Source organism: Athene noctua, chromosome 5 (assembly GCF_965140245.1).
Source record: "Athene noctua chromosome 5, bAthNoc1.hap1.1, whole genome shotgun sequence".
Taxonomy (NCBI): Eukaryota; Metazoa; Chordata; class Aves; order Strigiformes; family Strigidae; genus Athene; species Athene noctua.
The window spans coordinates 67,545,145-67,563,150 of record NC_134041.1 but is presented as its reverse complement, the minus strand read 5'-3'; the positions used below and the strand labels follow the sequence as shown (position 1 = coordinate 67,563,150).

The 18,006-nt window shown below is 43.0% G+C and overlaps 1 protein-coding gene across 3 annotated transcripts in view; it reads right to left on the bottom strand.

Moving 5' to 3' along the window:
* The window catches only part of INPP5A (inositol polyphosphate-5-phosphatase A), a 245,053-nt gene that overhangs the window by 58,852 nt on the left and 168,195 nt on the right, over nucleotides 1–18,006 (bottom strand). For all 3 annotated transcript variants that reach the window (XM_074908024.1, XM_074908023.1, XM_074908025.1), the window contains exon 9: nucleotides 17,119–17,203. In XM_074908024.1, coding sequence (XP_074764125.1) covers nucleotides 17,119–17,203 — 85 coding nt within the window. The remainder of the gene's footprint in view (nucleotides 1–17,118; nucleotides 17,204–18,006) is intronic.

Here is an 18,006-nt window from a genome sequence, read left to right as displayed (position 1 = left end):
AGGTCGAACAATGTTAGTGATAACAGCCTACACATACCCTTCTGTACCTTCCCCGTGTACACAGAAAAAAATCTGTACAAGTTACAGGCAAAAAAATCAAGTGAAACAGCCAACTGTAGAGAAATCACTGGCAAAATTAGCCTCTCATTTCCATGGTCACAGGTTTTTAACCAGAAATTATGACAGCAAGGAGTCAACACAAGCTATTTGCTAAAGCACATACAACATGCAGTATCAGGCAACTGTTTGAGACTTCTGTAGAGCCTAACTACAATAGAATTACAGCCTTAATTTTGTCTGTCCCTGCTTTTATTGTTTGTCATTGTTTCTTAGAGTTATTCTGCTGTCAATATTTGAAGAACAGAATCCTGTCTTGATATTGATTTCCTAAGGACTTTGCATCACTGCCTTCATAATGCATATATTTTAAGGCAAGTGCATGCAAAAGGTGGAGGTGAAGCCACTTATTGAATTAAATCAATACAAGCCACCAGATTGGCGATTATCATCTAGTATTCATTTTATATCATGTAAAATACCTTGTAGACAGAAGAAAAACGGATTTCCATCCCACTTTGGCAATCTCCAATTTAAATCTCTTGCATACTCTGGCCCTTTGGCTTGCCCCAGTTCCGTGGCTGTCACTCAAGCACTTCCAGCACCTACTTGACCCTGTCAAGGCTGGTAGGGTCTGGGGGGCACAGTGCCACCTTCTGCCATGCCCCTGTGGGTCCCACTGCAGGGCAGGGAAAGGGAGCAGTGGCAGCTCTGTCTGGAGGAGCTTCTCCAAGGGAGCTCAGGGGCTGCACTGCAGAAGCTTCATGACTCAGAAAACCCCAAACGATAGCGGGGGGGAACACGAGATCTATAAATTAGTCCAACTGTATTCAGGTTAAGTTTGTCTTTCTGCAAGGGTAATGACACTACTACGGTTACACTGTTCAGCTGCAGACACAGGAAGAATTAAAACTGGTTTAGTTTTCAGGGAAGCATTAGAGTTATATGAATCAAAGTAATCTAGGAGTAGCACTCTAGAAACACAAGGTGATTTCCATAAAGGGTTCATCTGGTACACGCAGGTCCTTGCTGTCTCTGCGGGAGCGCGGTGCTGCGAGTGCCACACCAAGGGCAGCGAGCACAGGCCCGTACCGTGACCACCAGCAACGGCACCGTGGTCCCTGCTGGGACTTCTGGGTTTGGAGAGTAAACTAACCACCTGCCACAGTCCGCGGGCTACTCGCTGGTACCACTCCAGAGCAGACGGGCTGGTGTAAGAGGACAGAACTCTTCCTACAGCCGCTCAGCAGCCGCCCTGCGCTCAGCCACAGGGGCAGGACTCTGCTCCGTGGCCTCGGCTCTGTCTGTGGCCAACGCTGCCATGGCAGGCGCTGGGAAGCTACGCTGTGTTAAGAGCTCAGGAAGACCTTTTTTCTCCAGGAAGCTGATTTTCCCCCTTTTCTGTCAGGAAAGCAGGAGAGGCTGAACACATGCGCTGGAGTGCTGCCTCGTCCCACGGCCATGGGGGAGCACCAGCTCCACAAGGCCAGCGCCAGGGGGGACACCCCCACACGGGGGCATCTCGCGTGAGCCCTGGCCCATTCTACAGATTTTCTTCCACAGTGGAGGAGCAATTTCTAAGGAGCACAAAGGGGCTGACCCTTCGTACACTTTCTGTATGCTGTCTATGGGACTCCAGAGTGCCACAGCTGAGGCTGAGCTCAGGACTGCTCCTACCAGGATGCCATTTCATTCCTTTTCCAAGCTCTACTAGAAAGTGTTATTTAACTGTTACTGTTTATTCATCCCACTGAAACGGCAAGTTACAGGAGTGTTTGGAAAGCCTGCCAGAAGAAGGGGTCCTCTAAATACCCAATGGTACATAAAAAAAACTCCCCAAGGAAACAAAAAAAGCCGGTAGAAGCCAGATGAAAGATCCTAATGACTTTGCAGAAATGTCCACGTGGGTAACACACCTTGATCTTCCAGAGGAAGTCACCAGAAAGGGATATGGTAATTTTCAAGGATTTTATTGGCATGCTCTCTTCACTCATTCAAGAAAAAAAAAAAATCTATTCTATGATTGTTGAGAATAACATTAAACTGTATAGGTCAAAAATTGACTGACATCACTCTGGACAAGCATTATTGAGACACACAAAGAGGCTGTTGTGCCTTTAAGCTTATGGTACATTGCAATGCAGTAAATGAAAAGCCACTATTATGAGGGGATGTTTATGTCAGTATCTGAAACAAATCTTCTTTTTACTAGGATAATACTGTCTTAAATTGTTAACTGTTGATCAGATAAACAACATGTGATAAAGATCCTATAATATCTTCTCATACAATTCCTTTTAACCCTTTAATGGCTTTACATATTAAATTATTACACATTACTGAGCCTTGTGGAAGCTTACACTAGCTGTAAATAACATCCCAACAGAGTTCTTGTATAATCAGTAATGCAAAAATTCAGGATTAGATTTTAAATAATGTAGAGATTAGACACTAAAATTTTCACAAGAGATAATGTATCAGTCACTACCAGGAACTCGTATCCTGGCTCCTTCCCATTCTTCACAAAGAGAGCCTTCTAGGCTTTGTGTAAGAAACGAATTTGATCTCAATGGTCAGACTGTAGATTTAAGTGATGTTTTAGACAGTATAGGATACAGAGAACCTCTGTGGCAATGTACTACCAAGACAAAGGTGACACCACTTCAAAGACACAGCATGCACAAGACATCCTTCTAGTTGTCCTTCAGTCCTCAGGCAGGATTAGTGAGAAGCAGCAGAATGGCCCCAACACCCCACTTCACCCCCTCAACCCTTTCAGCAGGTAGCTGAAACAAATGGCCTTTGGGTCAGGGGAACATTTAAAACAGCGCTACCCCTCTCCTCTCCTACACCTCAGAGGCATAAAGCTCAAAATAAAGCAATTCACTACAAAATGATCACCTGAATCTAGGGCCAAGACGACACGGAGTACGTTTATGAAGCTGGTGCAGACGGGTGAGGAGCCCCTCCTTCAAACCCCATCCTGCAGTGAGACTGACCAGGCACAAGCTCCGCCGCGCTCCCCAGATCCGAGCTGGCCCCTCATTGGGCAGACGTGGTGGCTGTTACCTGGGATGGAGTACGGCTGCTTCAGAGCCACCCGGGGCTCTTCACGCGTGGCTGCAGCACTTCTACCTGATCTTGAAACACCCATGTTAGAAAGAATGGGACTTCAAAGTATTAGCTCCTTCCAATTTTTTGTTCACTCACAGGAGAAAGGGAAAACCTTGAAAGGTCTCAACCTAAAAAACCCTGAATTATCACATAACTGGCCAGGAAGCTTTTCATACTTTTTAAAAAACTTTTTTTTTTTCTGAGAAAGAGCAATTTAAGATTTGAGATCCCTGGATTGTAATTTTGCATATTTTACTTTGAAATGACAAATTCTTGTCTCAAATTGGGACCAGGAAAAATGATGTCTTATGGCAAATCCTACTCTGAGAAAGGCAAAATTGCCATCTGAATTATCAATATTAATAGAATTAGATTTGTGGATATATCACGTGGATTGAAAAATCAACATTTCCTTTAATGATGAAATATAGTGGAGACTTGTATCCAATCCAAATCTTTCAGAAATTATGTTCTCCACTACCACTGTGTGAGTCTTACTCAAAGATGAACAGAAGCTTCTTGCCGATTTATCACCTCTTTGCTACAGAAGTAACACAGGAAGTACGACAAGGGAGCTGGGAGTCTACCAAGCTGCACATGCTTATTCCACGCTGATGAGTAATGAAGCGTGTTTTCTGAACCCCCTTAAAATTAATACTGATGTCTACGCTGATTTGAAGTAAATCAGGGACTTTCAAACCAGATCCCTCTGCTTGTAAAGTGATCTTAATGCATAGAGCTCTGACGAAGCCGGAAGAAAGAGAAACAAATTAAAAATCTAAGCCTGCCAAAGAGCTTTACATGTATGCCTACAGCGTTCGGTTACAACCCAGGATAAAACGAACTGAACACCTTTATCTTGATGGCCTCACGGCAGAGATCCCACTAAGAACCGGGCTCAGGAGAACCTATGTTTCTCTTGCAAAGGCAATTCAACAACTTGCTGATGAGTAGGTATTCAACTGTGGAAATACGTGATCAGGGTTTTTACTTCTGCAATTTTTAATGCATGTCTGAGTGGGATGGCATCAAATAGAAGTAATCTCAAAAGGGATTTGTTAAGTGATAATTACATATTCAGAATCAGGAATGTGTTAAAAAAGGAAGAAATGGCATGGGCAGGGAAATGAGGACTACAAAGTGCACTGGAGTTAGTGGTAGTTTGCTCTGTTCATGGGGTTTGGTTCAATTACTAAATACAGTTGAAAAATTTAGTCTGGAAAGAGACTTTGTTCTGGTATGTGGCTTTTATTAAAAACCCAAATTGAAGGATTTCTTTGGCTAAAGACTGCACATTTTTTTACTCTCTCAAGCCACTGGGTTTATTTCCATTAAACATTACTAATATCTTGTTTTATTTAAGGCAACTTCACCCAGATCTTGAAAAGCAAGAATCAATAAAGTTTGTAACAGGTCAAAAAGTTGAAACTCTTGAAATACTCCATCCCTGAGTGTTACTAGTGATAAGAGTAGTGGGTTTGCCATATACCATACTGTCAAGGCATGACAGGTCCTGGGGCCATTAGCCATGGCAAAGCAGAGGTGTCTGAACTGCTTCCCAGGGGAGTCAGTGACTACCATTCCTGCCCTAAACCTCGGAAGGAAAGCTCCTCCTCTCCCCTAGAAAAGCATGACATTGGGAATGAGCTTCCAGTGGAGTGAACAAAGCGGAGCAGCCGTAAGGCAGCACCGTGTGGCGTGACGACGGAGGCGGAGCGGCGCCGTGTCCTGCCGCCGACACACAACCAGCCCGTCCTGGGGGAAGGTGCTGTGCGAACCCCGCGGGCGGACGCAGGAGCTCTCTCTCACCCAGAAAGCTCTGGTACCAGCGTTACATACAAAACCTCAAGCCACATGAATCTGACGATTTTTACCTGTCACTACACAACAGTTTAGGCAAGGCGGCCTTCACCATAAAGGAAACGGAGCGACTGCGATTTGAACTCCACACCAAACAAAGCAACAGCAAACTGGTGCCTACACAAAGGCGTCTGCTCCCTGACTCACAAGCAGCCTACCACAGACCATGCTCCTCACGTACTACCCCAGTTCCCACTAGTCAGTGCAAGGAGGTGTCACTGTATATAGCAACGACAGGGTTTTTCTTCCGTCAGCACTAGATGTGTGTCCAAATCTAAATAAAAATAAGGTTTTTCTTTTTTCACAAAATACTGATCTTGGTTTCTTAGTGTACTTTTCTCCCACTTTTGAGAATTGCTATTTTTAGATAAAAATCTATTAAACACATTTTAAAATGTTTTAACATATCTGTACACATACCCAGAGATTGTGTGTATTCAGTTCATCAACTCTTTCTGTATTTCTGACTCCAACTCCAGAATAAAGTTTGCCATTGTAACTGGAGTTCCTGTGTGTAATACAGAGGCAGATATGATCCTGTTCCTTATCTTCAGATGGACACCACATTTTTTCTTCTCAATTTTGTTTTTGATAAGCAAGCAAAATATCATTCTATACTCACAGGGTATTTTTGAAAAGATTCCTTCTATGCTTCCATTTACGACCATGAAAATAAGTATACATACAATTCTGATATACTGCTGCAAGTATGCAGAGCACAAGCTTTCCCCCCCCCTTTTATTTTATACCATCAATGGGTGCCTTTCAAATCCTAGTGCATAATTTGTCCATAGATGTTAGCATTTTGCATCCTGGTAAACAACCAGGAATAAACCAAAATGTAAAAAAAAAATTCATCTTTTTGCCAGGTACATCTATTTCTTCTAAAACAACATAATTCTTATATAGAGAAAAAGATATTTTATAGCATACACCCAGGTGATACTTTGCCTCGGTTGAGTTGATGAGTTTCTATACTAGATATAAGCAGAAAAAAAATTAATAGGTGGCTTTAGTTAAATATTCGTATTATTCATTACAATACTCCATTTAATAATTTCAATTACACCTGCTTTTATAAAATAATTTTCAAGGCAGGGTATCATTAAGGGTTAGTTACAGGTGTGGTTCCCCAGCTGCTGTCCCTGCAACACGAGGAGCCCCCTTGCCCTCACTTACAACAAACCTTAGGAGAGGCAGGCAGGGAGCGCCGCCCCGGCCCGAGCGCTGCCGGTGCCACGGGGCAAACCCTGGGCGCTGGCAGAAGGTTCACGGCAGCTCTCGGGGGCTGTTCTCCATCAGGACATCACCAAGCAGAAATTAACCTGCGCTCCTACTAGGCAGGCGGCTCTGAAACCTGGGGAGGGTGCAGCAGCTACCTGGGACCCGGCACTAGCATCTCATTAACTCTGAGCCACCCTCAAGGCAATTTTCCTACATCTGAATAAAGCCTCAGCACCCTGAACCGGCCTAACTCGAGGAAAGGTGCAAGAGCTCCCTTCGGGCACTTCTGGCTGCCTGAGCCCCTCCCGGTGCTGCCGGGCACCCAGCTGCCCTCGAGAAAGGCCTCGCACCCTCCAGGAGCCTCCCTCTCACCCCTCACCCAGTGCACAGGGCCAGTCCCTGAACTGGCACCGCTCAGAGATGGAGCTTGCCCTCGGACGCCCCCGTGTCCTCAATGCTGGCCCACGGGCCAGTCGTGCGTCCCCAGCAGCAAGCGGCCACCAGCGGGCAGAGGGGGGCTCGGTGGGCACAGCCGGCACAGCAGCGGGCAGCGCTGGGCTGGAGACGGGCGCTGCTGGCACCGCCGTCACCCGCCGTCACCCCGCGCCAGCTGAGCCTCCCAGCTGCCAGCCGTGGCCACGCCAGGCGTCAAACATACCCTCCCGACAATCACAGCAGCAGAGCCCAGCTTATAGACTGCATTATTAATTAGATTAATGACGCTCAGCCCTATTAGAAAGCACAAGATAATTGTATTTAATTTGTGTACGTTTTAATTACGGCCCTGGCAGTGCCAAATTTGATCAACGTATCATCTTTTCTGTTCTGCTCTGTAACCGTGTTTGTATTAATTTGCATCTGAAAGAGGAGGAGCTGCTAAGCCCTACTGGGTATAGAGTTCCTTTTAGTTTTTAAACAGTGCCATCTTTCACACCGTGATGCTGCGCGAGACCTCTGCCCGCTGAGAACAGTGTCGTCCTTCCCTGTAGCCACAAATTAAAAGCAGGTTTATGACCACATGCTGCTAGACCCTCCAGGGCCCCAGAGAAGGCAGCCAGAGAACAATTCAGTCACTCATCTCTCCCCTTATCTGTGATGGAAGTAGAAACAATTGCATCATTTAATTTACTATTGCAACGAGAATATGGCTCATTGGCCCCTCGTTGTTTTGAAGATGGATTTAATTAACCTCCTATGAATCTTGCCAATAAGTGTGGCAGCATCAGTATGGAACGAAGATGTCAAAATATCAGCTGCAGGGACAGGTAATCAGTGTTTCTCAAGCTAGCTCTGCTGAGAGGACTTAGTACAGAGTTTTGGCCCCAGCAGAAAGCTAAGGAACACACTGAGTTAATACCCTCCTGACCTACCTCTGGGAATCCGAGCTCACGTTTGACTTGCACTACTGAGAAAAACAGAGGTAATTGAATAATTCCTAATAGCCACATATATCTTTAATGCAGAAGCCATTCGCAATCACTGGAAAATAAATAATTGCAATTAACTACACTGTTAAGTAAATATACAGTCCCTTGGGGAAGCAATCTGCATGCTTTTATAAGTCTGGCTACAATATGAAACTCATCACGACGTCTATGAGAGTAATTTATAATGAACATTTAGCAGGTGCCTCAGATGGGTTCCTGCAATTTACATTCATTAATAGAACTGTCCTTATTAGACCTGAAGTTTTATGCATTTTAACTTAATAAATCTTTATTACATTTTCATTTTACGCAGGATTTTGTTTCCAACATTTCCTAGAATCAGTTTACCTTGTAAAGGAAGTTAAAGTCTTTATGAGACAAAGTTATTTAGAAGGAACTATTTGAGCAGATAAAACCAATCCAGGATCTTACGTACATTTCTGACCGGAATGAAAACACGATCTGAAGCCTGTAAGCCATTAAGAATAATTTATTCCATGGTATGCAGGTTTATCTCAGAAATAAAGCAGTGTCATTTTTCTTTTGTAAGGATGGCTGAATATCACTTTACTGAAGGAAGGAGGGAACCCTATTACAGATGACCAAGCACTGGCACAGGTCATCCAGAGAGGCTGTGGAGTCTCCAGCTGTAGGGATATTCCGAACTGAGCTGGACATGGTCCAGTACAACCTCATCTAGGAGACCCTGCCTGAGCAGGGGTTGGACTAGATCTCAAGCAGCTCCTCCCAAACTGAACCGCCTGCACTCTCTGATTAGGTCTGTCTGAAGATCACCCTGTCAGTCAGGTATGACCCAGCACGAGCAGAGAGGTTCACAGTCTAGTCAGAAGAGTAAAACCAACTCAGTGATTTCCACCATAATTCAGGATCTGTGAACTTGAAAAAGCACATGGCCTAAGCACAGGTTGCCAATACATATTCTTTTCTATTTCTGAAAATGCCTTCCAGCTCCCCATTACAGATTTGAAGCATTAGCTATTTTGTAAATACTGCAGCCAACACAGTCCCTGCGCGATCTTTGTGATCATTAATGTTATGTTTTCCTTTATCAGTGTTTCCTGGCAAGTGCATTACTATGCTGAAATGGTTTCAAAGAACATAATTTGCATAATCCCCACTTTAAACATTTTCCAATTTAATGATTTTCCAACTGTAATCACATTTTCTGCCATACTAATGGAATAATTGTGGTCACAAACCCTAATACCGCCAGATTATTTCAAATTACTGAAACAGATTGTTTATAAGGAAATAAACATGAAAACTGTAGTTATGGAAGTTATAAAATGTTTAAAATAGTAAGTATCATTACCATATGGATTCACTAAAGAAAAATGTTTCTAAGTTTTTGTTTTAATTTATGAAATTGCTGAGGAAAAGATATAGTGATAGCTAGAATAAATGTCATATACAAAGCTTGTTTTCTGAAAACACTCTTAAACTGTGTTAAAGAGAGCAACAGTCCAAAAATATAGAATAAGATTTAAAAATAGCTCAGGGCTTCAGATGCCATGTTATGCTGCCTAGAACTGCTGTCGTACAGCAGATGGTTCACTTATCCTGTGCTGAGGAATTCAGCAGCACCTCCAAGAGCTGGACCACCTGACTACGAATTAAAGGGATGCAGCTGAGATCTTAAACACACGTGTCACCGCTGCCTGGGAAAGGTAACAGTGTCTAGTTTGGTTTTGGGCAGGAAGGCAGAATCGCGTATGCCACAACTATGTACACTTACTTCTTTATGCTATGTCAGTATTTTATTACAACTAATCATTAGGAATTCCTCCTGAATGCTCACTTGTCAAAGCAAAAAAAGTCAAGAATTTTAAAAAAAGAAATGACTGCTGTGTTTGTAACAAGAATGTGCAATTCTCACACATGCTTTTCCTGATGTGTTCAAAGCATCTTCTGCAAATAATATTTAGCTGGAAAAAATGCACACGCACATACATATATTTGCATCTGACAAGACAGCCAGATGATTAGTGATGACACCGATATTGCAAGAGGACAGCAAGAGCCTCCTCCTGCCCCGACGAGCTGTTGTTGTTCAGGGACACACACCTATGAAGAAGAGAACATAATCAAACCTCCACATCCACCCACAGCCTGACCACCTCACTGAGAACCAGGTTTCCAAATCAGTGCCAATTGCCTAATTAGCTATTAACCTCTTTGATGACCATTACTAAAGGGTCATTTGTTGGCTGGAGTTTGCAAGATCTCAGTTACTGCACAAAACACGGGACTCCATAATGAAAAAGCTCGACTTAAAATATTTCTTCAGATTTGAGTAAGATCTAAATCAATTACTTCAACATATAAAGCTGTTCATCAGCTTTTTTTTGAACAAAAGATGTTTGCTCGAAGGAGAGAGAGTCTTACAGGAGGAGGCCTGTGTTTCGCAGACAAAGACGCCACAGCACAAGCACACCTGATAAAGATACGATGCTGCTGCTGCCTTTTTCAACGAGGAAGGCCACACTGTGCCAAGACTGTATGATCCGATGAAAATGATGTGATTCACTGCAGAATCAGCAACATGGTAGGAGCTAAAAAGTCATTGTAGAATGAAGATGTTCCTATTTTACTGAATAATATAAAGTCAAGTGGTCAGAGGTGGCTGAGAGGCACAATGCAAATGAATGATGGAGCCAGATAGGCAACTTCTTTATGAGCAGTTATTACCTTTTAAAAAACATTTAATCAGCAATTCCAGTTATGGCTTATCAAATGGCTGCTTGGCAGAGGTCTAGAAAGGAAGTGTCTTGGTTGAATATAACCCATTAAGTACACAGGGTAAGTGTACAAGCATGAATTCCTAGCTTTAAGATGAGGACTTTGCTTCTTATTCTGCAGATAGAGCTTGAAAGCTTTTTGTAGGCCAAAATGACTGGAATGTCCAAACAGCATTTCAGTTGCTACATTTAGAAATGTTCATATATGATACACTTCATCCCTCTCCAGTTTACCAAGTTACTATCAACTCTAGCAAAATGTGCTTTAGTGAGAGAAAAATGAAAACTGTTCTTTCTGGATACAAGTGAAGGTTATGGTTTATGTTGAGCAAATGCATTCTGTGATTAATAGGACTTTCTCCTAAAGACCTATGGTTTGCATCCTGAACTTTCTATTCCTGAGCTGCAGTTCTTGGAATTAACGAGCACACCATTATCCTTCCTCTTTTATTGGAAGTACAAGGAACTTTGAGACTTTTGAATCCACAGTCTCAGCCAGAAACAGGTTTTTATTCCAAAACAGTCAAAATAAGCCCTGTTTCTTAAGCCTAATTGTACTTCCCTAAGGTGGACAAATAGGATTAGTAAGGTTCATAGGTAAAAATTTCAGTGGATAACAACATTTTTTAAAGAACATGAAAACAGAGTAGTTATCAAAGATTAACACAGACAGTTACTATGGCCAGCTGACAGCAAAAATACTCTTCCTTGGCGTAGACCCACCTAACACTTAAATGGTGATTTAAATAAAGCAGCACTGGTAAACTGCCTCACTGAGACAGAAGGAAAAGGAGAAATATTTCCACCGATGACCACAGACAAGGCTGGGAGCTGTGGTGCTCCGGGCCGGTGCGGGTCATAGGGAGAGGAGGCAGCTCCTGACCAATGCGCCGCATCAACGGCCGAGTTCCAGCAAGTGCTTAGGGGAACAAGAACAGGAGCTCTCTTTTTTTAAAAACATCTGCTCTAACAAACAAAGGGGAAAGGGCACCTCTGCATGCTAAAGACACAAACTGACCGCCCGCGTGGGATGCCCGCGCGTCGGCAGCACTACAAATTTACTGATGGGGGTCATGACCCTCCTACTTGCACTTCCACAGATCCATGTGAATGAGGAGGCAAGGAGAGATTTATGGGACCGATTCTGCCTCCACATTTACACTAGCAAGTGTTTGTAGAGTTTACAGAAAATATTATCTCCTAATAAGTTATTTCAACTTAAAAAAATTAAATATATGTATATAATGGTAAAAGTGGAGATTAATGTGGCCTTGGAGCCATCACAGCGTGAAACCCTGTGTGGTCTACAGCACTCACAGCAGGTGGCAACTGCTGGCTCCCAGGGACAGACAGAAGAGAATTAACTTACTTCTTCCATGCATTCACGCACAAGAACTTTATTTCCCGTATCAAACAAAAAGAAGCTACCCTCCTCAGTTCTCTGTAATAAAACCCCTCACTTACCAGTTCTCTTCCTACCCTTAACGTCCTTCAGAGATTTTATATCCTAGTTCTATTAAGCTGACAGCCAAATAGTCTTGCTTAACTTCAGAACCTCCAAGCATTTACCTTATTTCCTTTTTTGAAGAACCAGAACAGTGATTCATAGTAATTTTTAAATTTCTGGAAGTCTTCAACTTCAGCCTACAGTATACCTCGTTGCTGCTGTAGTTTTCTTTAAAGTCACTTCATCAAATCCCTTTTCAGTTCAATTTTACAATATAATTTCCAGAAATAGAAAAACCTATCTTTGTCACACACACTACTATAAATTTGCAATGTATTTCTGATAACCACAAAAATTACAGTGACCTATCTGTATTACCTTTAAAACATGGGGAGAGCAGAACTTCTGGAAAAATTATAGAACTATCTTCTGCACAAAGAAACATCACAAACTCATGTTTCTATGAAATGCTGCGACAATAGCTGTATTAGAGACCTTGCAGAGAAGCTCATGCATACTAGAATTCATAGTCAAACTAATATAAACGGTTATAGTAATTTTGTGTATGTTTTAAACACTTCCATAACATGCAGGGAATAAATGTGCTGGGAGATAACTGGAAGCAGTGGACAAACAATTAGAATGCTGTGCCACCCAAAAAACCTAGCATTTAAAAAGAAGTTCAGTAGGCAAATCTTTAAATTCAAACAGCAGTGAAACACTTGGCCGATGTTGCATGTGTAGGATTAACTGAATTTAGCTGACATCAGAAAAAAAAAAAAGGTCTTAGAGCATACCTTAAAAAGACCAAAACCTGAGGAAACGTAAATCTTTCTTTTGTATGTATTGCTTTACCAAATACATTTCCTACTTAGACGGTTTATTTTTGGAAATGCCCTGGCATGCAGGACGACGAGCTGAAGACACCCGGCACTGAAGGAGCGCGGTGCCAGCAAGAGCCGCCCCGCGCAGCAGTGCCCGGGCCCTGCGATCGGCCGGCCTGCACGGACCTTCAGGAGGTGGTGCCTGCCGAGGCCGGGCTGCTAACGGAGGATTTACAGTAACAAACTATACTGATGTAAGCACCTTACCACCAGACTGGCCCAATCCAGAAACCATTCACATCCTCAGATCCACAGGTACAAGGAACAGAGTTCACAGTTGCTCACCACGTGTCAGTGCTGAACGCAACGTATCACTGAATTACAACTGATTTCTGACCAAAAAAGCTGGGAAAAATGTGGCGTTTTTTAAAAAAACAAATGATCATTAATCTAACACACTCAGATGTCAGAAAACATAAAATCTAAATTATATAGATTAAATACATCACTGAAATTGGGTGCAAAATCACCTGCATCCTCAGAATGCAGTTCCGTACCAATGGTGACACTGTTCAAAGCTCCAGGCTCAAGTCTCAGGTAACTCTACTGAGTCCCAAACTTGCCAGAAGACCTCAGCTTCTGTACAGCTTTCCCGATTCTCGTGGATGTTTTTTCTCTGCAGCCCTGCACCCTGCAGCAGCTGTGCCCCCTGGGCACGCACAGCCAGGGCGGCCTCGTTAAGGGGTAGTGACACCCTGCGCCTACACCCGAACTGTGACAGCGAGCACGGGGTGGGGCCGCTGGTCACCTGTGCGAAGTAACGAAGAAATGAGGCCACGTTTGTTCTTCAGCCTGTCGGTGCCATGAGCCAGAGCGCTGATCTGCTGCAGACACACTTCTGAGCCTTATTGCTACAGCAACACCAGACCTTCAGAACTCACACCTAGTAGCATTTACACTCCTGTGTGTTTATTTTTAGGAAAACAGTGGCTGGGGGCTTTGGCCTGTCCCAAGGAGAGGGTGGCATCAAACACGTCCTATGAGATCTCGCAGCCAAAGCCAAGGTGGGGTGTCACTGGCTGAGACACCCTGACCTCCTCGATGCCTGGCACACGCCCAGAGCACACAACTGGCCCAGACTTCTGGAAAACCACCCGTGGTTCCGGGCCCTCTCATGCTCCCTGTATTTTGAATCACACATCAGCCCAAGAAAACCAGACTAAAATGGAACCTTATTACTGGCCCTTTTCAGGCTGAGGACAACTGTAAAATGCTTTAAATGTATGAGCTGTGGGTATTTCTCTGAACATCATCATGCCAAGCTACAAATGATGCTCAAACTATAATTCAAATCTACTATAAAACAATTGTATTCACTATGCTTGTTATGCTACAGACGTCCTATTTCTCTCTTGCCAGTTCATCCCTCTGGACAACACGCTTGTTAATGCACACATGGATCTCAGAATCACCAGAAGCCTTTACCTGGTTTATTGATCCCACCCCAGATTACTCCAACAACAGTAAAGCAGATTTTCCTAGCAAGGAAATCAATATGACTTTAGATTAAGGTTCCCATAAAATGTTTAATAAATTATATATTAATGATTTATTGTCTATTAATTATGATTTAATAAGCACAACATTTTTGGCATCCGATTTAGCACACTGCACTTCAGTGTCCAGACTCCACATCTGAAAGAGCTCTCAGATCCTCCCTTTCAACAGCTTAATTGAAAAATCCTTTAGAAATACACGTTATTCTTTGTGTTTGGCATAAGCACAGTCTACGTTTCCACAACACATGTACTGCTCCTAGCATCTTCGTGACCAAGCGTTCAGCCCACTGTGGTCTCAAGAGGGAATTCAAAAGGTCAGCAAGAAAAGCAGAGATAAATTTAGTAATATATACAAAGGTGACAAGTCAGTGGCTTAACCCTTAAAACTCCTAGTACTAACTGTGCTGCTAAACAGTCAAACAAATGGTTAATACCAGTTTGCACGGGCACACTTTTAAAACGGCAGAAGGGACCCGGAAGGGACCAGGATACTTTCTGGAGGCTCCTACATGGGCCCAGGCTAGCACTCTGGCTGGCACTGGGTGTGAGAGAAACAGTCACCTTTGGCCATTTCTGCTTCTGTTCTGCCACTGCCAGTTGTGCATGGCCTTGGTCAAAGCACTCTGCCCTCTACCAGCTTTGGAAAAATGGCACAGCTGAGAAATGCCATTTATAAACTAGTTTGGGAAATGGTTTGGGATTGGATCTTATATATCTTACATGCAATCAAACCATTAGGTCCCATCTAGAACAATTCCTGCTAGAAGCGGCCTGTAACTCTGCCCTTCCACGTGATCCTTCAGAAGCTGATCTGTCCCCTAGGAGCCCAGATTTACTGTCAAAACCGAGTGCTGTGTGCCTACTATGGAGCATACAGGACTGTTCCAGTGTTAAGATGCTGTCAAACACACACTGCCTGTACTATCACTTCTGTACAGTAAACTGCATCAGACAACCATTTCTCAAACCTTTCGGATCTTCGGACATACCAGTTTATGAACTGTACCAAATGCAGAAGACTACAAAACAAACTGAGTATGACTTTAACCGTGCATACGTAAATTACAACTGGAAGTTCCTAGACACACTTTAATTATGTTTAATGTTGCAAAGTAGCTGGGTGAAGCTCTGGTTAATGGGGTATGCTACTTCTCAAAAAAAGCAACATAAAATACGTATTATTCTAATGCTTTTTACACTCAGACACGCATGTCCTATATCTAGTAAGAACAGGTAAATGAATTTGATTCATCTTCAAATCACACCTTGTGTGCTCATATGCAAAATCAATTGACACTGGGAAAGCATTCACAAGATGAGAAGTCCTGTGTCAGGACGAGTCAGCTGTGCTCTGACCACCTGAGTGCAGTGACTCAGAAGGCACCATCTGTGGCCAGTGCCATTATTCTGTTAGAAGTGGATCACTTTGAAACTCACAGATATGAATGTAGGAACCTTTATCTGCTGGTAATAAAGAAAGCATTCTCTGCAGCTTCAGTCCTGCAGGCTGCGAGGCAGTTAGTAAGTTAGGAAGAACTTACAGTGCCCTTCATCCGTACTGGGTGTATGTAGGAGATAATTCTGCTGCAGCATGATTGATAGAGGTGCTCTCAGACAGGAGCGTTCTCAGTAATGCTATTGCACTGCTCGTGAATAATAAACAAACAGGCATAATAATTCAAAAACAAGTAATCTATAAACATTGATGATAACTATGGCAACCACAGTGTAGCAGAGCAGGATTTAGCCCCTAATATATGCAGTACAAAGCTGCATATTCTGAATCAGTGACTGAAGCTTCATTTCAATTATGCTTTAAGTTTGTTGGTTAAATGATTGCAGTGCATAATGGATTCCAAGAAGGAAGTTATTGGCTACACACACAGTGCTGTAATGTCAAACTCCTGCTTCTCAACAGATGAGGGACTAATCATCACATCAGGAAGGAGAGCTGCACCACACTGGGATGAGGGGTAGCCAGCCTCTGACACACAGGCCACTTAACTTCCTGCTGCTTCATTTACAAAATAAAAGCTTTTGGTTTAGAAGATACATGCCTATCCTCAAGGACACCAAAAAGACACTACAGTATCTCTGAGAATTAAAGTGGGAAAAACATGAGATAAAATCGGTTTTCAACCTGGATAATATTTCTGACCCCACGTTACCTGGAGCTGAGCTTTAGCAGTGAAGACAAGGTAATCTCCACTCATGAAGAAAAAGGTCTACTGTGTTCCTTTTCGTTGAATACAAATCTTCCAGTCACCCTGCCACACTGAAATGCTACTGTCACAAAGGTCTGCACAGACATCTGCTTGTATTTTCCAAGTGTGGAGTTCTACCACGGACATTTAGGAAACATCTGTCTTTTTTTCCCCCCAGAGCAGAAATACAAACCAGCACTTACTCCGCCTGCAGTAAATGACTGAGATTCACTGTGACCTGGGAACATTCAGCAAAAGTCACAAACACACAACAGAAACGTGGTACCTTGTGCTGAAGCTGGAAGGGGTTTCAAACGAGGGGTCTGCACGCCTGCCAAAGGATCACGCTCCTGCGTGCACCGGGCAGACTCCAGGTCTCACCTCAGAGAGGCACCCACATTCCTCCCTCCCACTGCTGCTGAGGAAAAGGCAGCGCCTCAGCTGGGGCTTTTTAACTGCTTCAGCAGATTCACAACACGTTTTTAGTTACCTCTCAGGTGTTCCTGTTAAAAGTACTCTTAAGCAAGTCTGCTGTTGATATTAAGATCAATTTGTTAAGTCACTTTTAGCTTTTCCACAGGAAAAAATATTTGAGAAATAAAACCTGGTAGGGTCCACAACAGAGGAAAAATAAAAGTCCTACCTCTACTACTGCTTTGGCATCCAGTCTAAAGTTGAAATCTCCAAAGACAAAATATGAAACTTTCTCAAACCGCTGATCTATAATTCTGGAAAACAAAACAAAACAAACCTGTCAATCAGCTTTACATATACGTGAGGATGCACAAGTACACACATCTTATCTTCCAAGAACAATCTCAGAAACAATTACTGGAACAATCAAAACTAACAGTTTATACTGGAACAATATATTAACAACGTTTTGGGGCTGATTTTCTTTGCTTAGGCAATTCAATCTCCAACCCCAGTAAAATAACGCATCTGATTTCCCATCTGGCTGAAATTGGAATTTGGAAGAGAGCAAATTTGCAGCAGTTAGAGCAACTAATGCCGAACTGACATCTGGGCATCACAGAAATCTTGAGGACGTCATGGAGGTACTCAACATCTTTGAAAGTTTAAATATATGGCTTTGGGCTGGGCAGCTAAGATTAGGAACCCAAATTAGAGGCCAATTCAGAATACATCTACCTTTGAGTTTCCTTATCTGCAAGACTGTGACCACAGTGTTTACCAGTGTTTGTCAGAACTCTAAGAACTGTATGAAAAGTGACATGTTAGGGCTGAGCATTAATCATCACAGCTGACAGAGATCGATCTATGAGGTTTTTCCCGACTCAGTTACAGTTCTCTGCGAGACAGTTCTCTTGTTCAAAGCAGATTTTCACCAAGGTTGCAGCTAACACCTAAAAGGTGATATTTCCAGATGTGGAGGAAAGATTGGCTTTTTTTGCAAGCCTTCACTCAGTACTAAGCAGGGAGATAAGGCATTACCACTCACCTTTCAAATCTTGTATTCTTAAAGGTTGTTATTGTATTATTAACTTTTCTATTATTAATAACAATTGTC